Genomic DNA, 22413 nt, shown 5'->3' with positions numbered 1-22413 from the left:
AACTACCTCCTCTGGGTGACTTCTAACTTACCAAAGTGCATCTTTGAAATGTGGTTAAGATGTCTAGTCAGTCCAAACTACAGAGTCGTGAACGCAGCCCAGTCCATCACTCAACCAGCCTTCCATCCATTGACTCCATCTATACTTCCTGCTGCCTTGGGAAAGCAAACAATATAATCAAAGGTCGCTCTCTCACTACCCCTACCCCACCACAGTTGTACTCTCCTCCACCCTCATCCATCAGACAAAAGATATTGCAGTTTGAATACACATATGAGCAGATTTAAGGACAGCTTCTTCCCCCATTTATCAGACTTTTGAACAGACCTCTCTAATGTTAATGTTGATCTCTGCAGCTGTAACATTTTATTCTGCATTCAGTTCTGCTACCCTCCCCTCATGCATTTTGTCTGGTATAACCTGCCTGTCTAGCATGCAAAATGACACTTCACCGTATCTTTGTACATGTGACAATAATAAATCATACTCCATATAGTGTCTGGTTTAAGGACATGCACAGGTGTTCTTGATTAGAGGTATGCAGATTGCCAATTTCAGCAAAGATGTTTTGAGTTCCCTACCCTTCTGTCCAACAGCGATGAGGCTGACCCTGAGTTACCCTAGTGGGAGCACTGCATATTGCTTTAGTAAGGCCCGATGTTGACCAGTTGGGGATGGCTGGCATGAGCATTCAAGAATGGTGATGGCGCAGGTGGGTGAAGGAACGGCCCAACTCCTTGTTGCTTGACCTGTTCTAAGGTCCTGCAATAGCTGATAGGCCTTGAGTACGTGGGAAAGAACAGGCAAAGACCTCTAAGCTTCATCTGCTGAACTTTCCAAGAGTGCCTAAATATCTCTTAGCTTGTTCAACCCCAGCAAAGGGTATTCTACATTATATTACTTCCATTGGAGTATCAATCAAGTCATAAACAACCAGAAACCCAATGCTAAGAAAAGTGTGGGCAGACAGGGAGAGATCAAGGTAGCCATGACGATGGATGCTCAGCCATTACAAAGCAAAGACCCAGATGAGGGAAGAGACTTGAATCGGCTCAAACCCTTCAGCAAAATGCTTGTGGAAAATCTGGTGAGTAATACTTGAATCATAGAATCTCTATAGTGTGGAAACAGGCCATTAGGCTAATCGAGTCTCCACCAATCCTTCAAAGAGTATCCCATCCTGACCCACCCTTCCACCCTATCCCTGTAACCCTGCAATTTGCATAGCTAATTCACTTAGCCGCACATCTCTAGACTGAGAGGAAATCCATATAGGAATGGGGGAGAATGCAAACTCCACACACACTCACTCGAGTGGAATCAAACCTGAGTCCCTGGCTCTGAAGCAGTAATGCTAACCACTAAGCCACCATGCTGGCCCATTTATTGACATCTATATTCCTTTGTCAATTAGACATGATGCTTCAACCTTTCTAATTTTTATGCTCACTGTATAGCAAGAGCCGCTTGCTGCCTGAGCTTTGTCCCCTGCCTAGCTTTTGATGGAAGATCTAACTATTTCAATATCTGGTGAGAGAGGAAGGTTGTTTTACTGGATGGGATCTACTGTAGGCACTGGTGGCTGTTTGTTGAGGGCATTCTTGTTTCTGTTCAACCCTTTCACAACTCCAACATCTTCTTAGAGCATCCTTTGGGTTGAATTGACTGAGGATTACAGTGGAAATAGATGCAGTCCTTGCTTTCCTAACTTACTGTGCAGCACCTACCTGTTCACCCTGAGGTCTACATCCAATCCCCACTAACAGTCACCTGCCTGATTTCCTTCCTTCTTTCCTGGTCCAATCTTTCCTATGATCTGGATGGTGTTATCCCATTGCATCAAAAAATAACAGTCTACGTTTCTCACTGAAGCCTCCCCTATATTTGAGTGTTCCCATCCCTTGCCATTTCTGCTAAGTAGCCCATCAGTTGTCTGGTCCATGCTTAAGTAGAGGGAGGTGGAGGAGGGAAGGAGAGAGAATCTAGGAGGACAATGCGGTTGAACAACCTAAGCAACTCCCTGGATACAGAGAGTAGGTCCTCACCTTCAGCATGCTTATAGTCATAAAATCTCTGCTGTATCTGTGACTTGGAGACAGTAAGGGCCGCAGATGCTGGAAGCCAGAGTAAATAGATGTGAAACTGGAAAAGCACAGCCGGTCAGTCAGCATCCAAGGAGCAGGAAAGTCCACGTTTCAAGCTGAAACCCTCTGCAAAGGTAAAGATCAGTGCACCAGACCACAAGAGTACCTCCTTAGTTGGCCGGTTTGACAGAAGTTAAGGCTGGACCTGAGAATGAAGTAAGGCAGTTTCAGAAGGCGATAGGTTAGAGTGGGTGAGGGTAGCAGTGAAATTGAGATGGCCAATGTCACATCAGTTTTCAATGAAGAGATCGAGGACAGGTAAGAGGCCAGGGGAAGGGGTCCAAGTGGATAGTGAATACTGGAGGTAAGTCCAGGGATCAGTGGAATGGGGGTGGGGGGAGTGGTGGAATTCTACCTGAAAAAGTGTGTGTGAAGACTGAGGCGGCGGAAAGACTGTTCAAAGTCATGGCAAGCCTGAAATTCATTAAGGCAGGGACGTGAGGGTATGAAGCGGAGTCCTTTGCTGAGGACCGTACATTCAGCGTCAGAGGGGAAGGTCAAGAGGGGAGGGTCAGGACATGTGGTGAACACACGGCAAGGGCTGGAGTTGAAGGGAGTGGCCTTGGGGACAGAAAGTGATGGCATCTGAGGGCCGGAAAGGGGTGATTGTTAAGGGACAGTTTGCAGGACATATGTTGGAGTCCATGAGTTGTTGGAGCTTGCACGCCTTGATGTCCATAAGAAAGAGGAAAAGTCTTTTATTGAAGTGATAGATGAGGTGAAGGATGGAGTGAAACTGGGGACCAGTGCAGCTTTGAGAGAGTGTGTGTTGATGTTGCTGCAGAGTGGAGTCAAGTGTGCACACATCCTGGCGTATGGCATTGATTGTGGATCACAGGATCTGGCAGGAACAACAGTCTGATGAACATTGTATGTCCTGGAGATACTTGTAAACAATGTATTCCCTTTTCTTTTAGCTTGTTACATTCTGTTATCATGTCCTGACTCCCCTCCCTTCCTCCCCCATCCCACTGGGACTGTCTGTCCTTTCAAGTCTGGCAGGAGACAAACCATTGTTCTGCTATTCTCACATTCTGATCACTTAGGCTGATCTGTCAACATCTTTTCTCTACCAGCACCTCACACCCACTACCCTTACAACACTGCACCCCCCAAAATTATAGCATAAATGCTGTCCCCTCCACACTTCACCAGCTCTGATGAACAGTCATCTCGACTCAACATTTGCTTTCTACCTCACTGGATATTGTCTGACCTGCTGTGATCTCCAGCATTTGTTATTTTCAGTACAGATTCCAGCATCTGCAGTAATATGCTCTTAAGCTACGGTTGAAAGTATATTGGCTATAGCCAACAACAGTGCGACTAGTCTAGGAGATATATGCTGCAAACAATCCTCCAACACCAGTGGCATTAGATAGAAGAGGACCTGTACCACCTCCACAATCAAGCATTCTCACTCTTCAGCATGATTGTGTGTTTTGACCTCAATTATCTTTAAATTACAGAAGGAGTTAAATTAGTCAAAGTCAAGAAAGAACAGGTTAAGTATTCCTTTTAAGAAACAGCCAGTCATGGAACAAGTGGTAAATTTCATAGCTGCACCTGCACGCCCTCCCCCACTTCACAGTGAACCCATCAAAAGACAGAATCCATTGAGATAAGCTGTGATGGTATGCTAAATTTAATTTATTATGTCAATTACACTTGGCTCAACAATTGTATCGAACTGAAGAGACCAATGGCCTCGATATGTTGTCAATATCATTTCAGAGGTTGGTCAATTCAAAAACTCAGTGGGGTGGCAATGAAAATACTTTTGAGTGCTGACAACACTTCGTAATTGTGGGTGGCTTATTACTGTATGATGGAAGACTGGCTTTTCCAGTTTCAGAAATGACCAGGTGTAGACCTGGATGAGCACAGCAGGCCAGACAACATTAGAGGAGCAGGAAAGCTGACCCTTCCATCCAGACCTTTCCTGCTCCTCTGATGCTGCCTGGCCTGCTGTGTTCATCCAGCTCTACACCTTGTTATCTCAGATTCTCCAGCATCAGCAGTTCCTACTATCTCCCAGTTTCAGGAAGTTGTCCTATAAAGGATACATTGGAAACACCTTTTGAGCTCAGGAATTGCCAGATGCAGAGCCAATCGGCAGTGTGGAGACTAGGATTTCCAAATACATTGAAGATGTCGGAGCCCACTGGGAAACCTATGATTGCATTCGATTAGCAGAAGTGTTTTCCACTGCTATCAATACCAGAGAAAGTTCAGACTGCAAGAATCTGTAAACGAAGTATGAGCCAATATTGGCAATCACAATGCCACTGAACAGTATATCCCACTTGAGCTCGTTCATGCATTTTGAACCAAGCTAACTTTGAGATTTAAAAACTTGGTGAGCAAATAGTGCACATATCTAAGTCTGTTGTCAAATGCTGAGGTGATTCAGAAGGCACAATTATAAAGGAAATTTAACTTCCTTATTTTCCCATAAAGAATCTTCAATAATGCAGAGATCATGCTGAGCAAGAAGCAATCCTGAAACAGTAGAGCTGAGGCTGAGAATGTGATGGTTTCTCATCTAGTCACTGAATCTGAATTCAAATGTCTAATCTAATGATAAAGTGGAGTCCATTTGTATTTTAGCATTTTTACCAACTGATCAAGAATAAAACTCTGCTCTCTGATTGCAGTTGTGGTGTTTCCAACCTTACTTAAGCCACTGTTGAGAAGGAACAACTGATGTCTAGAGATCAGATTTCCAGGATCTTGCAAAGAAGAAATTGCTTGTTTCAACGGGATGATTGTTCTCCACAAAGGAAATGAAGTTAAAAGTACTCCAAGTTTTTGCAGCTGTTTCATGTCTACTGTAAGGTGCTTAAGAAGGCATATGGCATGCTTGCTTTCATTGGCCGGGGCGTGGAGTACAAGAGTTGGCAAACCATGTTGCAGCTATATAAAAACTTTGTTAGGCCGCATTTGGAGTATTGTGTGCAGTTTTGGTCACCACATTACCAGAAGGGCGTGGAAGCTTTGGACAGAGTGCAGAGAAGGTTCACCAGGATGTTTCAGAGATAGTAGGAACTGCAGATACTGGAGAATCTGAGATAACAAGGTGTAGAGCTGGATGAACACAGCAGGCCGAGCAGCATCAGAGGAAGGCTGATGTTTCGGGCCTAGACCCTTCTTCAGAAAATGTTGCCTGGTTTCAAGGGCATTGGCTATGAGGAAAGGTTTAAAAAAAAATTCGGATTGTTTTCACTGGGAAGATGGTGCCTGAGAGGAGACCTGATAGAGATCTACAAAATTGAGAGCGTAGGTAGGATGGATAGTCGGAGGCTTTTTCCCAGGGTTGAATTTCAGTTACAAGGGGGCACACATTCAAGGTCAGAGGGGGAAAGTTTAAGGGAGATGTGCAAGCTTTTCATGCAGAGTGGTAGGAGCCTGGAATGCACTGCCAGAGGAGGTGGTGGAAGCAGGTGCGTTGGCCTCATTTGAGAGGCTCTGGATGGTTACACAAAATAGAGAGATACAGACCAAATAAGGGCAGAAGGTTTGTTGTTTAGTTTAGTCAGAGCATAATGATCGGCACAGACATGGAGGGCTGAAGGGCCTGTTCCTGTGCCGTACTTCTCTTCTGTAAATGAAATACAAGAGACGAAAGGTTCTCCAGTTTAGAGGTATGTTCAGGTACAGAATCAAACTCGACTGTCTTAAAAGTAGACCTCTGCAAATCCTGCAAGTTCCGAAACGAATGCAGTCTCTGATAATAGTTAAACCTCAACTCCCTGAATTTGTGAAGTCCGAGACTTTAGACGTTGGAGATCAGACAGTGGTATTAAATCTAATAGAAAATAGAATAGTAGAGCATAGGAACGGGCCCTTTGACCCACAGCGTTGTACCAAACATGACGCCAAATTAAACTAATCCCTTAACTGCCTGCCTTTAATCCATATCCCTCCATTCCTTGCATATTCATGTGCTTATCTAAAAGTCCTTTAAATGCCCCTATCATACCTGCCTCATCCACCACCTCTTGAGGTGCATTCCAGGCTCCTACCATTCTGTGTGATGTATAATAATGAGAAACAAACCTTGGAGATGTAAGGGTCTGAAGGAGTTGATAGGAGTCCATTAAATACGAAGAGAGGCCACTTTGGATTTGGTGCTTGGCGATGAACTAGGCAAAGTGTTAGACCTGTTGGTAGGAGAGCATTTTGACGGTAGCGATCATAACTCTGTTACTTTTACAATAGTCATGGAAAAAGATAGGTACATACAGCAGGGTAAGGTTTATAATTAGGGGAAGGGTAATTACAATTCTGTTAGGCAAGAACTGGATAACATAAATTGGGAACAGATGCTGTCAGGGAAGAGCACTATTGAAATGTGGAGATTGTTTAAGGAATGCATACTGTGTGTGCTCGATATGTTTGTCCCTAGCAGGCAGGGAAGATGCGGTCGAGTGAGGGAGCCTTGGTTCTCGAGAGGTCGAACGACTGGTTAAGAGGAAGAAGGATGCTTATGTAAGGTTCAGGAAACAAGGAACGGAAAAGGCTCTAGAGGGATACAAGTTATCCAGGAAGGAGCTGAAGAAACAGCTTAGGAGAGCTATAAGGGGGCATGAGAAAACCTTGGCTTTTTACACGTACGTGAGGAATAAGGGAATGACCAGAGAAAGGGTAGTGCCGATCAAGGATTGTAAAGGGAATTTGTGCACTGAGCCTAAAGAGATAGGAGAGGTCCTTAATGAATATTTTTCTTCGGTATTCACAACTGAGAGGGACCTAGTTGTAGAGGAGGACAGTGTGAAACAAGCTGGTGGGCTAGAGGAGGTTGATGTTAGTAAGGAAGATGTGCTAGGAATTTTGAGGAAGTTGAAGATAGATAAGTCTCTCGGGCTTGATCGGATTTATCCAAAGATTCTAAGGGAAGCGAGGGACGAGATTGCAGGGCCTTTGGTGATGATCTTTTCGTCCTCACTGTCCACGGGTATAATGCCGGAAGATTGGAGAGAGGCAAAAGTCATTCCCTTGTTCAAAAAAGGGAATAGGGATAACCCCGGAAATTACAGGCCAGTTAGTCTTACATCAGTGGTGGGCAAATTATTGGAAAGGGCTCTGAGAGATAGGATTTATGATCACTTGGAAAGGCATAGTTTGATTCATGATAGTCAGCATGGATTTGTGAGGGGTAGATCATGCCTCACAAACCTTATTGAATTCTTTGAAGAGGTGACCAAACACGTGGATGAAGGTGGAGCAGTGGATGTGGTATACATGGATTTAAGTAAGGCGTTTGATAAGGTTCCCCATGGTAGGCTCATGCAGAAGGTAAGGAGGCATGGGATAGGGGGAAAATGTGGCAGATTGTATTCAGAATTGGCTGACCCTTAGAAGACAAAGGGTGGTAGTGGACGGAAAGTACTCAACATGGTGCTCAGTTATGAGTGCTGTACCACAAGGGTCTGTCCTGGGTCCTCTTCTATTTGTGAATTTTGTAAATGATTTGGATGAAGGAGTGGAAGGATGGATTAGCAAGTTCGCGGACGATACAAAGGTGGGTTGCATTGTGGACAGTGCGGAGGGCTGTTCTAGGTTACAAAGGGACATTGATAGGATGCAGAGCTGGGCTGAGAAGTGGCAGATGGAGTTTAACCCTGAAAAGTGTGAGGTGATTCATTTTGGAAGGACAAACTTGAAAGCAGGTTAACGGAAAGATTCTTGGCAGTGTGGAGGAGCAGAGGGATCTTGGGGTTCATGTTCACAGTTTCATGAAAGCTGCCACCCAGGTGGATAGAGTTGTTAAGAAGGCACATGGTGTATTAAGAGACAACAAGGTGCAGGGCTGGATGAACACAGCAGGCCAAGCAGCATCATAGGAGCAGAGAGGCTGACGTTTCGGGCCTAGACCCTTCATCAGAAAAGGGGGAGGGGAAGGGGGTTTTGAAATAAATAGGGAGAGAGTGGGAGGCGGATAGAAGAGGGATAGAGGAGAGGATAGGTGGAGAGGAAACAAACAGGTCGAAGAGGCGGGGATGGGGCCAGGAAAGGTGAGTGTAGGTAGGGAGTTAGGAAGGGGATAGGTCAGTCCAGGGAGGACGGACAGGTCAAGGGGGCGGGATGAGGTTGGTCGGTAGGAGATGGAGGTGCGGCTTGGGGTGGGAGGAGGGGATAGGTGGGAGGAAGAACAGGTTAGGGAGGCAGGGACGAGTTGGACTGGTTTTGGGATGCGGTGGGGGGAGGGGAGATTTTGAAACTTGTGAAATCCACATTGATACCATTGGGCTGCAGGGTTCCCAAGCGGAATATGAGTTGCTGTTCCTGCAACCTTCGGGTGGCATCGTTGTGGCACTGCAGGAGGCCCAGGATGGACATGTCGTCTGAGGAATGGGAGGGGGAGTTGAAATGGTTCGCGACTGGGAGGTGCAGTTGTTTGTTGCGAACCGAGCGTAAGTGTTCTGCAAAGCGGTCCCCGAGTCTCCGCTTGGTTTCCCCGATGTAGAGGAAGCCACACCGGGTACAGAGGATGCAGTATACCACATTGGCAGATGTGCAGGTGAACATCTGCTTGATGTGGAAAGTCTTCTTGGGGCCTGGGATGGGGGTGAGGGAGGAGGTATGGGGGCAGGTGTAGCACTTCCTGCGGTTGCAGGGAAAAGTGCCGGGTGTGGTGGAGCTGGAGGGGAGTGTGGAGCGGACAAGGGAGTCACGGAGAGAGTTGTCCCTCCGGAAAGCAGATAAGGGTGGGGAGGGAAAGATGTCTTTGGTGGTGGGGTCGGATTGCAGATGGCGGAAGTGTCGGAGGATGATGCGTTGGATCCGGAGGTTGGTGGGGTGGTACGTGAGGACGAGGGGGATTCTTTTTTGGTTCTTATTGCGTGGACGGGGTGTGAGGGATGAGGTGCGGGAGATGTGGGAGACACGGTTGAGGGCGTTCTCGACCACCGAGGAGGGGAAGTTACGGTCCTTGAAAAACGAGGACAACTGAGATGTACGGGAGTGGAATGCCTCATCCTGGGAGCAGATGCGGCGGAGGCGAAGGAATTGGGAATAGGGGAGAGCATTTTTGCAGGAAGGTGGGTGGGAGGAGGAGTATTCTAGGTAGCTGTGGGAGTCGGTGGGCTTGAAATGAATATCGGTTTCGAGGTGGTTGTCCGATATGGAGACAGAGAGGTCCAGGAAGGGGAGAGAGGTGTTAGAGATGGTCCAGGTAAATTTAAGGTTGGGGTGGAAGGTGTTAGTGAAGTGTATGAACTGTTCGAGCTCCTCGTGGGAGCACGAGGCGGCACCGATACAGTCATCAATGTAACGGAGGAAGAGGTGGGGTTTAGGGCCGGTGTAGGTACGGAAGAGGGATTGTTCCACGTAACCTACAAAGAGACAGGCGTAGCTTGGGCCCATGCGGGTACCCATGGCTACCCCCTTTGTCTGTAGGAAGTGGGAGGAATTGAAAGAGAAGTTGTTGAGTGTGAGGACGAGTTCGGCTAAGCGGATGAGGGTGTCAGTGGAGGGGGACTGGTCGGGCCTGCGGGACAGGAAGAAGCGGAGGGCCTTAAGGCCATCTGCATGGGGAATGCAGGTGTAGAGGGACTGGACGTCCATGGTAAAGATGAGGTGTTGGGGACCGGGGAATTGGAAGTTCTGGAGGAGGTGGAGGGCGTGGGTGGTGTCACGGACATAGGTAGGGAACTTTCATTAATAGAGGGATCGAGTTCAAGGGCCGTGAAGTTATGCTCCAGCTATACAAAAGCCTAGTTCAACCACATCTGGGGTATTGTGTCCAGCTCTGGTTGCCTTGTTACAGGAAAGATGTGGAGGCATTGGAAAAGGTGCAGAGGAGATTTACCAGGATGTTGCCTGGAATGGAGGGAAGGTCTTGCGAGGAAAGGTCTTTAGAACGACAAAGGATAAGAGGTGACTTGATAGAGGTGTACAAAATGATCAGAGGTATAGATAGAGTAGACAGCCAGAGACTTTTTCCTAGGGTGGAGGTAGCTATTACAAGGGGACATAGTTTTAAAGTGAGTGGAGGTCGATGCAGGGGAGACGTCAGAGGTAGGTTCTTTACTCAGAGTGTGGTCAGGGCATGGAATGCATTACCGGAGAGGGTAGTGGAGTCGGCTTCATTAGGGGCATTTAAGCAGCTATTAGATAGGCATATGGATGATAGTACACGGTAGGGGTGGAAGTTAGATAGACCTTAGGATTAGGGTAAAAGTTTGGCACAACATCGTGGGCTGAAGAGCATGTTCTATGCCCTATGCCCTACAATGATCTCATACAGACTTGGTGGGAGAACAGCTGAGAAGGTCAAAGCAGTAAAACCTACTATTCCAGCTCTCCTCTTTCTCTCCACTTCTCCCCTCACACCAATTATCCCTTTTAACAGTGTCTGACCTATTCAGATGTTGGTGCTAATTCCTATACTTTTCCTGGATTTGTTGCCCACTGAAAATCATGTCTGTTGTGCCTCTTGATGAGCAGAAGTTGCATTGAGACTTTGAGGAGCGCTTAAGCCATGGGCAGGAAGTGGTGAAGGAAGATTCTTCCAAAGATTTTTCCTGTGGCATGCAGTAGGAAATTCGCTTTGTCACTTCCACAGTGGGGCCTGCCTCCTTTCTTGTCGATCATCTCAATTACTCTGTCTGAGATTTCCCAGCATGCTATTTTTCTTTCATGCAAATGCAATAAGGTTGTGGATTTAAGTCAAGAATGTCCGTCCACCATATTTTAGCATTTTGGGGATTCTGTCTGTGCCAGAGGCATTGTTTCTCAGCTGTCAGATGGCTGTTTTTGACCTCATGGCAGGTTGGAGCTGTGCTGAGAAAGTGACAGGTAGTGTATTGAGGAATGATGTCGAGAGCACTTGTGTTTAAGAATTCACCTTGGTTGAGGAGGTCCTTGAAATGCTACGTTCAGCAGGCACTGACTGTCTTTGATAAGCGACTCTCCATTTTTGGCTCTCAGCAGAGTAGGTCCATGAATACCCGGAGTAGAAGGCTTTGATTGCACTGAAGAAGCTTCACATATGGACCTTGTTTGTGAGTCACTGACACCCCTTTCCATCCACCATCTATACTTTAGGTAACGGGTCCTTTGTTGCACCTTGGCCTTCAGTTACTTTTGGCTTCATGCATCTCTTGGCAGAGCATTCTTGTTGACCCAGTCTTGGTGTTTCCAGGTCAAGAAGCCAAGAATCTCCATGCAGGTGCTCACTATACTGGCATTTAGGGGGATCAGGTACCATGGGCACTCAGCAACTCTGGCATGTCACTCATAATCAGGTTGCGTTGCATGAGTAGGTCTGTCTTCTCCGGGTCTTTGAGTCCAACAACATGAAGTCTCATGCCGTAGAGTTGTTTTCTGAAACTAGTGAAACTCAACAGTTCTGGCAGCATTTTGGGATAAAAGCAGAGTTAATGTTTCAAGTCCAGTGACTCTCCATCAGAACTTTTTTTTTAATCTACCTTTGCATGTTTCAGTCTAGGTTGACAGAGATAGAGAAGATTAGTCAGTGGTTGGTCCAGCAGTTGTTGACTCTGGTCACAACAAAGCTGATGTGTAGACCTTTTCAGTCCCTCTCTTGAATGAGGTAGTCTGTTAGATGGCAGTGCATGAAGTGAGTGTTGCTATGCAGTCTTGTATGTGTCCATGTGGCAGAACATCGTGTTTTTTATGACAAAGCATTCTGCATGGTATTCTAAGCACTTTTTAATCTGGAAGAGTACTCTGTTGTAGTTTGTTTTCCGTAACTCCTTCCTTGCCTAATACACCTCTCCAAAGGTTTGCATCCCTCCCGACTCTGGCATTGAAGTAGACCATCAATTTATCTTCCCTTGGTATTTCAGGGCAGTGATTCTTTGAGGCTAGTGTCGAATGCCCCTTTTGTCTCGTCAAAAATCAGGGTGTAGGCAATGACAGACTGTGATGTATAGCTTCTGGGCCAGGGTGAGTGGTAGGATTATAAGATACCAACTTAACACACAGAAGGATTTGTTGAGGAATCTTACCAATTCATGTCTCATGGCGATCCCCGTAGAGATGGCATTGTTCTTTTGGTTTGCTGTTCCAGTAGAAGGTGTAATCAGCATCTTGTTCTTTAAGCTGGCCTTCTCCTGCTCGTCATCTTTCACTCAAGTGGGAGGTGGTAATGTCAATGGGAGATGTGGGGGTGTTAGGGTGGCAGATGCCTGCATGTGGATGTAATGATGGATGGCCATCGCACATCAACCGCCAGACAGTCCCAGCAGAGCGAGATCTTGAACTATTGGGAGTGGCAGGAATGGTGGCTAACAATTGCTTGTCATTGCCAGTCACTGCCATGATGGAGTCGAAGGCAAAGCCAATGGCGGTAGCAACCAGCAGTATCTAGGTTCTGGAGATGCATCCTGGGCCGCTTGCCAGCCCCTGCAGCAACAGGTTAAGGATCAATCAAGATGGTACTGAGTGAGCAAGGGGAGGCCACTGTTTTAATGGTGGTGACGGTTTCTGGATTCTTCTTTTTCAAGAAACAGCAAGACACTTTTCCTTAGTATCACTGACCTCATAGGATTTTAAATGTAAGCCAAGTAAAATAGTCCGGTGTGGAGCTGCAAACAAAATTAATGAGTACATCAATAATTGATGAGAGCATGTTCTGAAGCTGTGTGTTTCTAACAAATGGGTGAAAGAATTTAAATAAAGGTGAACACTTAATACAACAGAATACTTTATTTTGAAATTTATGACAATCTAGCATTTTCTGAAAAAGCCAAGAAAAGACCACTGGACCCAAATTTGCTCACATTTCATCATTTAGCAGACAGTCCATGTGCACCAACCGCTCCAGTATGAAGCAATGATTAATTACAAGAAAGGGCAAAACAAAAAGAAAATCTGAAGCCAATCTCATGAAAATCCCAGGAATATTTTTCTAAATTACAGAAATCAATTGAGGAAACTCCAAAGATTACCCATGATGCATCCTGAGTGGTTAAACTGAACCCTTGTATATCTCTTCATTTCTTTTGGACATATAGAGTTTGTCATCTCCAACCATCAGGCTACTCTGAAAAGGCACTCTTTAACCTCTTGGCTTGGCCATCAAAAATATGTTATTCATACTCTTTTATCAGTTCTAAATCTCTTTCTCTCTGCTATTTACTGTGGACTGGATACAAAATCATTTTTAACTTCTGTATTTCAATGAAAGAGTGAAATGTTTTTCTCAAATCATATTTGCCTTTGCAGATGATGCATTCACAGTGCAACAATCCACAAGTACTCTCCTAGAAAGGCCTGACACTGATGGTAGTTATCCAAATAAAGATGAAACCATACTAACTCCTTTTCCACATTTTAAAGCAAAAAGGCTGTTTGCATCATCTGAGAAGTCTGAGAAAGGTGAGAGTTAATGTTTTTGATGTTAGAAATGCCATGTGTATTCTTCATTAAGAATTTATTTCTAATAAAAACCTTAAATAGAAAATTTATGTAAGAATAATATTCCTTTTTTCCCATGTTTCTCCATAATAAAAATATTAGAGAAAATGATCTAATAGATGAGTCTTTCTGAATTCTATTGCTGGTAGAAACATGCAAATACAGATGAAATAATGCACTGTTTTCAAATGGAATTCATAGAAATTGTAATTATTTTACCAATTTAGAGCGGCGAGTTAGGTTCCATTTAAGGTTGAAATATGGAGTCACAGATGAGACTAAATTTATATGTAGGCTAACCCTAATTAGAAGATGTTTGATTTTATCCTATTGCTGTGCATTTAAGTTGTGGTCCACTACAATATATTCGAGAAATGCCAATGCTTAGAACTGCAAATTGGTCTTATTGATCCTGAACAGTTTGTCCTGTTAATTAGGTTCAGAAGAAATGGTGCAGGAAATCACAACGCCACTCTCTGAGTTGGATGGTGAAGAGTTGAGTGACCTAAACATCAGTGCAATATTTCAGAACTTCACTGAAGAAATGAGGAAGTTGAAGGTAAACTTACTTTTGTGCTTCTTTGGTTTAAAATTTTGATGATCAAGTAAATTTAACAAACTTTATTGTTTAATCTAATGGATTAACACTTTGAGGTCTAGTACCTTGGTCAGCCATGCAGCATTTATCTCTTGTTATTCTGAAATGTGGACTAGGCATAATGGGTTTGACAGACATTTTTTTTCTCTCCCTTTTTTTTCAGATTTTAGTACTTAATCCGAACGTGAAAATTTCAGAACTGTAAATAACAAGCCAGGTTGTTGGGAATTGGAATAGTCAATTCTCGAGGTTCAAAAAGGCTCATGTATTTGATTATTGAATTTTTTTGCATATCTAATATCTTGGTCATTTTACTGAATTCTGGGTATTTACTTTCCTGTGCATGCAGGAGCAGGAGTCAGCCATTTAGCCCCCTGAGCCTACTTAACCATTCAAAAAAAATCGCAATTGATTTACATGCCAATTCCACTTACCTGCCTTTGTCTCCTATCCCTCAATTTATTTGAATAACAAGAATCTACTGTTCAGTTTTAAAATTCAAAATTGATTCAGCATTAATTGATACTTGTGGAAGAGTTCCAAGGAAAGTTACAAATTTGTATAACCCTTTGCATGAACATGTTGACTAATTTCAATTATGAAAGGTCCAGCTTTAATTTTTGCAACTTTCTGTTAATAATCCCAACCAATCAGACTTAGTTTCTCACATTTCAGCTTGCAAACTTCAGAACTTTGATCAACCTTTCTTGAACTCTAGTGAAAACAGCCCTAGTTCATTAATCTCTTCCTGACTTGATCTTTATCATTGTGCATTCTTTAAATTTGAGCAGGTCCTCGCTAAAGTGCAGTGTACAAACTGAATCAATACACTAAGTGTCATTAAACCGTAGCTTGGTACAGTTGATGGATGACTTGTGATACCATATAGGGTAGGGGGTTGGTTCTGGGTGGTATGCTGTTTGGAAGTGTGGACTTGATGGGCTGAATGGCCTGCTTCCACACTGTAGGGATTCTATGACCGTGCCTTCTATTCCTCTAGAAACAGAAAATCTAGCATTTTAGCAGGATTTTCCAAATTCATTCATGATCTATGCACCTGGATTTTTTCATGTCTTTTTGATCTCCACTGTTTCTATGTTTACACTATTCATAAGTAGCCTGTATGACTCTTTTTAGAACCCCAATTTAAAACTTTACATTTGTCTACAGTGAATTGGTTGTGCCCAATATATTTACATTAATAACTGAGGGAGAGGGTTCAATTGGAGGAAAGATTTTTAAAAATCCAAAAAGAAATTCCTGACCAGAGGTGAAAGGGTACTGAAGAGGTGAACAATGTGACAGGAAGATGTGGACAATATATGCAGAGGAATGCAGCAGAAATTAGAACCCAACAATGGTAAAAGGTAAAAAGTCAAAAGCTTACACCTCTTTATTTGAAACGCGTGCAGCATTTCTAACAAAATAGATGGGTTGACAACTCAAATAGAAATAAATGAACATGACATAATAGCTATTACAGGACCATGGTTGCTGGGTGTCCAAGACTCAGAACCCCATATTCAAGGGTATTGTATGCTGCAGAAGAATGGGCAAAAGAAAAGGAGATAAAAGGTAGCTTTGTTAGTAGAGTTAAGTATCAGTGCAGTGATGAGTTGGTACAATGGATTGAATCAGATTAGGTGAAAATAAGGAATTGCAGAGGAAAGAAATCACTGGTGGGAGTTATCTATCGGCCCCTGAAGAGTGTTCTCCCTGCAGCACAAAGTATAAATCAGGAAATAATGGAGGCATGTAAGAAGAGCATTACAAATACCATGTGTAATTTTAACCTGCATATTGGTGGGACAAATCAGTATCATGGAAGATAAATTTGTAGAATACTTCAGGGATTGTTTCTTAGTATGTTTTAGAACCAACTGGAGAACAGGCTATTTTTGTCTATTAATATGTTATGAGTTAGGATTAATAAGAGATCTTGTAGTTCAGGTTATCTTAGAGGGTTGAGATGATACAGGGTGGGGAGGTTGGAGAGGTGGGTAGTTACCAGTAATGGGATGTTTGGGTGGGTATAGTAAAATGGAGAAGCTGAACCTGAGACTCTCTCTCTCTCCAAAGAGTGGCCGCTGTTCCCTTTCATTGTGCTAAAAATACAAGTGCGCAATTGAGATGAAAGTGACTGGGTTCTCTGAGGGGAGGGTCTTTGATTTCTGAGCAATCTGAGGCCCTTCAAAGGGCAACACCATTGCACAGACACCCATGCACTGAAGCTAAAACACGCCTAAGAGCGCTACATGCTATGTCACCTTGGGTGTGATGTTTTCTGTACCTTTAAATGTTGAGGTTATGGCTAGACAGAGACTTGCACATGGCTGATGGTGAAAAGTGACCACCATATATTATAAATGTGATAATGTATTTTCAATGAAGTGTTGGTTATGCTCTCAGGTGGTCATTCCCAGGTTCCATAGCTGTGGTCAAAGCAGCTTGCCTTATAGAAGAATCTGTTGACATTGGAGGCTCAGTAAAATGACCCTTGGGGCACTTTTGTCTCGAGAGCCCAGAGGTGTTGATTGTGCCCTGTGCAGAAGCACATGCAGAGTCAACTTCAGCTCTTACAGGTCTAAGGGTTGTAGGCAGGGCGGAGGTGGAAGGTGCTGCCATCTCTGGAATATCCTGAGAGGAGACTTTGTAGGGATCTATGTATTTGTTTCCTCCTCACCCGGGTGCCTACTAGCACCACCCAGTCTCCTTGAGAGGAAGTGTGGAGTGTGTCTGGTCCATAGTCACCTGTCACCTGTCACTTGGCCGTTGACACTGATCACCAATGGCTGAAACAATGAAGGACAAGCCTGTGTGTGAATTCTGCAAATGGAGTCTGCCGGAGCTGTGTCTCCCATGGCAGCTGCCAGCCTGAAGGAGCTAGATGCGCTCATGTTTGAGGTAGCTAGGTCCCAACCATCGAGCTGCAAACTTACAACCTTGCAGCCTTGCAGATTTTGCAGATCCTGTTAACTGATAAATTTGCTTTCTGCTCCTGTCTGCTTATGCATATGCATTAGGTACATAAGGGCCAACACCATGGCGCTGGTGTCTGACTCTAGTAGTCTACCAACTGCCAGCAACCTAGGGTAGCTGCGAAGGCATAAGTGAAGTACTCAACAGTAGGTGGCCCAACTCTAAAATAGATACAATAGACAAAAAATAATGCCACTTACCTGGCCACCTTACTGCATTTTGGGCATTTTGCCAGACTGTGGAGACCCTACTCTGAACAAACTGGCTAGCATTAAACTGGGAGTAGTCAGCATGGCTTCGTGTGTGGGAGATCATGCTTCACAAATTATTTGGAGCTCTTTGATGAAGTGACCAGGAAGGTTTGAGGGTAGGGTGGTAGACGTAGTCTACGTGGATTTCAGTAAGGCCTTTGAGGTTCCATATAGTAGGCTGCTCTGGAAGGTTAGATCACATGGAATCCAGAGAGAGCTGGCAGATTGGATACACAACTGGCTTGATGGTGTGCAGGACAGCATAATAGTAGAAGGATGCTTGTTGGACCAGAGATCTGTGACTAGTGGTGAGCCTCAGGGGTCAGTGCTGGGCCCATTGCTGTTTGTTATCTATATCAATGATTTGAATGAGAATGTACAAGGCATGATTAGTAAGTTTGTGGATGATACTATAAAATAGGTGGTATCATGGACAGTGAGGAAGGTTATCAGAAATTGCAGCAGGATCTTGATCAGCTGAGGAAATGGGCCGAGAAACGACAAATGGAGTTTAATATAGATAAGTGTGAGGTGTTGCATTTTGGAAAGGCAAGTCAAGGTAGGAGATTCATGGTGAATGGTAGGGCCTTAAGGAGTGTAGTGGAACAGAGAGACCTTGGAGTGCAGGTGCACGGTTCTCTGAAAGTGGAATCACAGGTAGGTAGGGCAATGAAGAAGGCGTTCGGCACACTGGCCTTTATCAGTCAGGGCATTATGTACAGAAGTTGGGAAGTTAAGTTGCAGTTGTACAGGATGTTGTTGAGGCCACACCTGGAGTATGGTGTTCAGTTTTGGTTACCTTGCTATAGGAACGGCATTACTAAATTGGAAAGAGTGTAGAAGAAATTTACAAGGATGTTGCCAGCACTCAAGGGTCTAAGTTATAGGGAGAGGTTGGACAAGCTAGACTTTTTTTCTTTAGAGCATGGGAGACTGAGGGGGGAAATCTTGCAGAAGTATATAAGATCACGAGAGACATGGACAGGGTGAATGCACTTTCCGTCCTTTTCCGAGGGTTGGGGGATCGAGAACTACAGGACATCAGTTTAAGGTAAGGGGGAAAGAATATGTGGGAACCTGCGGGAGAAACATTTTAATACATTTTTTTAAATACAAGTTGGTATGCATATGGAATGAGGCGGGTATATTAACAACATTTAAAAGGCATTTTGGATGAATACGTAGATACGAAATGTTTATTTTGTTTTATTCATTAACAGAATGAGGGTGTCACTGGCTAGGCAGCATTTATTGCCCATCCCTAATTGGCCAGAGGGCAGTTAAGAGTCAACCACATTGCTGTGGGTCTGGAGTCACATGTAGGCCAGACCAGGTAAGGATGGCAGCTTCCTTCCCTAAAGGGCATTAATGAACCAGATGGGTTTTTCCGACAATCGACAATGGATTCATGGTCATCATTAGATTCTTAATTCCAGATATTTTATTGAATTCAAATTCCACCATCTGCCGTGGCGAGATTTGAACCCAGATCCCCAGAATGTTATCTGGGTCTCTGGATTAACAATCTAGCGATAATACCACTAGGCCATCGCCTCTCCTTTGAGGGGGAGAAGGACGTGGGCCAAGTGCAGGGAAATGGAGTTAGTGTGGACGAACATCTTGGTTGGCATGGACCCGTTTGGCCAAAGGGCCTGTCTCCATGCTGTAGGTCTCTATTACTCTATGACTCTAATTGGGCTAGCACCAGACCAGAGGGGTGCTGTAGGGGCATCATAGGTAGTGAATGCGTTAAACTTGGAAGAATCTGATGAGAAAATATGCTACACCTTGTCAAGAAACTGCCTCCGTGAAACAATGAAAAAGACGTGATCAAAGTATGGGGAAATGCCAGAGAGTTAAAACATAGTGGCAGCAATAGTAGATTCATGACATTGCATATGAATTAAGAGCAGAGGCAATCACTTGATCCCTCAGATCAGCTTGCCCATTCAATAAGGTCATTGCTGATGTGTTACTGCATGTTCTAGCCTACCTCTAATAAACTTTCCCTGCCCCCTACCTTGCTTATCAAGAATCTGTTACCTGTTTTAAAAATATTCTCCTTATCTCTATCTTAAATGGATGACCTCTTATGTTTAAACAATGATGCCCAGCCCTAGATTCTCTTAAGAAGAAAGGTCTCTTCTACAAGCACTCTGGAAAAAATAGTCCAGTGCTGGATCCATATACCCTCGGCAAGTGGTATGTGGGATGGTCAGGTTTTGCATGCCTCTTTGACTTCATCTCCCTTTGGACCTGTCGAGGTGCTTAAAATGTTTGGCACTTTCAAGTAGTTTCACTCCTCCAGTTTCGGTTGGTCTTGGGATAGATTCCCATTAACGATGTTGCATTCTTTCAGGGAGGCTTCAAGCGCATCTTTAAAGTCCTTTTCTCTACCTTCCCAGTTACCACTTGCCATGACAAAACTTGGAGTGGGAAGTCTTTTGTCAGACATGTGGCTAGTGCAGCCTACCCAAAGTAGCTGACTGACTGTAACCTGTGCCTTGATACTGATGATGTTGGCCTGAGAGAGGATACTAATATTGGAATATCTATCTTGCCAGTGGGTTTGTAGAATTTTGTGATAACATCACCTGGTGATATTTCATCAGGGATTTAAGGTGTCTGCTGTAAATTGTTCACCTTTCCGATGCATAGAGGAAGCTGGTAACACTGCTGGCCTGTAGATGATGAACTTGAACTTGGTATCAGGTCCTTGTCATTCAAACATGCTGTTCCTCAGACAGCCAAAGGCTGCCCTGGAACATTGGAGGCAATCTTAAATTTCATCATCTGTCTGCCCCCCACTGAGAGGAAGCTCGTAAGGTGTGGGAGTTCATTCATGTTGTCCAGTGGCTTGCCATAATATTGAGTCAGGAAACCTTGTTGTGCGGAGAGTAGACTAATAGAGGATTGCTGTCTTCCAGATCTTTATGCTAAGGCATGTTCTTTCATATGCATCTGTGAATACATTAGTGATAATTTGAAGCTTGATCTCCAAGTGTGCAGGCACACAAGCGACTGCTACAGAGTGATGAAGAAGATTGGAATGGCCTTGGTTCTGGACTGGACATGATGCAGATTGAACATATTCATGCTCATCCCATGCTTCATGGACATGGAAAATTGCAGCAAGGAAGATGGAGAAAAGCAATGGTGCAGGAACACAACCTTGTTTGGCCCCAGTTTGCCTATGTATTGGGTCTATGGTGAATCCTTTGGATGCTGTCTTGCAGCTGAAGGACGACAGTGAGAATTTCTGCAGGCACCTGAACATGAGGTCCATAGCCTCTTCTAGTCAAGAGACTGTGTATACCTTTGAAAGCTTTTTTAAAGAAAAAAGCTCGGGTGCAGAGATTGCTGCTATGCTGGGCACTTTTGTTGAATTGTCTTGCTGTGAAGCTAATATCTACTGTGCTTCTTGATGGACAGATCTGCATTGTGACTCCATTAGAATACTTCAGCAACTGAAGAGGAGACCGTTGAGGAGAGTTTTTGCAACGACTTGCACTTAATCTTGTTTCCTTTCTTGAAGGTAATCACTGCTGCGGAGCCTCACAAAATCCAAGGTCATGTTGCCATCCTCCAAGATAAGAGCATGTGTACATACCAAGGGTGCTTCTGTGACTTTTAGTATTTCAGCAGGGATTTCATTTCCAAGGTAGCCTTGTCAGTTTCAGCTGACAAATGACTGTTTCAGCCTCATATTGGGCTGGGGTTGTGTGGAGCTGGTGGCAGATAGCATTCTGTGGATATGGTCAATGGCAATCCTGTTGAGGACTGATTCTTAGTTGCAATCCTTCATGTTCTCCTTCTTTTTGAGTGCCTCTCAAATCCAGCACCAGGGAGAATCTGCTTGTCTCCCTTTGGGACACAGCACAACTGGAGTAGAATTCCAGTTTAGTCTGTGTTGCCTCTAGGGTTGGGGTCATGTTAGGAGCAAACGTGCACTTTGTTCCTACTTGTGTAGCGAACCTGATTTCCATCTGTGCAGAGAGCCTGGTCTTCAATTTTCTTGATGCTCCTACTTTTGGATAAAGCCCTTACTCCACCAGAACTGTGATTTTAGATGTGCTATTGCCACCCCACATTTAAAGAACCCACATATAGACGTCTTCTGCTCCTCAAAATAAAGATTGGTACCCGGAATATCAGGACCCTTTTGGACAATCCCAACAGGGTCTGACCTGGACATGACACCACCATTACTGCTTAGAAGTTTTGACACTATAACATTGACATCACTGACCAAAGTGAGGCATGACAGGTGGGAGAAGGTCAGCTTAAAGGATAAGGTGATGACTGCTGTACTTCTGGGTTAGTGTTACCCACAAAGCCATGAGGCATTCATTTAACCTACAGCCTAGGAGGTCAAATGCAAGAGAAAAGTAAATAGTAAATGGCAGGACCCTTAGGAGCCTTGATACACCAAAGGATCTTGGGGTGCAAGTTCATAATTCTCTGAAAGTGGCAACACTAGTTTATAAGGTAGTAAAGACTAGTATGACATGCTTGTCTTCATCAATTGGGACACTGAACAAAAGTTGGCGAGTCATGTTGCAGTTGTACAAAACTTTAGCCCACATTTGGACTATTGTGTGCAGTCCTGGTCATCACATTATAGAAATGATGTGGAGTCTTTGGAGCTGGTGCAAAAGTGGTTTTCTAGGATGTTTCCTGCATTGGAGTGCATTAGCTATAAGAAAAAAAAATGGATAAACTTGGATTGTTTTCGCTAGTGTCAGAGGCTGAGGGCTGATCTGATAGAAGTATATAAAAATAATGAAAGGCATGGGTAGGTATGAGGGGGACATAGGTTTAAGAAGAGGCGGGTCGGGGGGAGGGAGTCTTTTTAAACTGAGGGTGGTCACTGTGCCAGGGGAGGTGTTCGAAGCAGGTAATGGCAAAGTTTAAGTAGCATTTAGACAGGTACATGAACAGACAGGGGATGGAGGTATATAGACCATATGCAGGTAGATGGGATTAGTTTAGAATGGCAACATGGTTGGCACAAATGTAGTGGGCCAAAAGGTCAGTTCCTGTCCTGTACTGT

The 22413-nt window shown here is 44.3% G+C and overlaps 1 protein-coding gene across 9 annotated transcripts in view; it reads left to right on the top strand.

Moving 5' to 3' along the window:
• The window catches only part of LOC125486260 (synaptonemal complex protein 2-like), a 299464-nt gene that overhangs the window by 227512 nt on the left and 49539 nt on the right, over positions 1 to 22413 (top strand). For 8 of the 9 annotated variants that reach the window (XR_007264933.1, XM_048613014.1, XM_048613007.1 and 5 more), the window contains 2 exons: positions 13341 to 13493; positions 13970 to 14091. Coding sequence is in view for 8 of the 9 variants with exons in the window: in XM_048613014.1 (XP_048468971.1) it covers positions 13341 to 13493; positions 13970 to 14091 (275 nt within the window). In the remaining variant the exon portion in view is untranslated. Of the gene's footprint in view, positions 1 to 13340; positions 13494 to 13969; positions 14092 to 14293; positions 14396 to 22413 lie in introns of those variants that run through there. The other variant, XM_048613021.1, reaches the window with a different exon arrangement.

This window comes from Rhincodon typus, chromosome 2 (genome assembly GCF_021869965.1).
Source record: "Rhincodon typus isolate 14 chromosome 2, sRhiTyp1.1, whole genome shotgun sequence".
NCBI lineage: Eukaryota > Metazoa > Chordata > Chondrichthyes > Orectolobiformes > Rhincodontidae > Rhincodon > Rhincodon typus.
The sequence above is the reverse complement of the archived record's forward strand: the minus strand, read 5'-3'. Positions and strand labels throughout refer to the sequence as shown.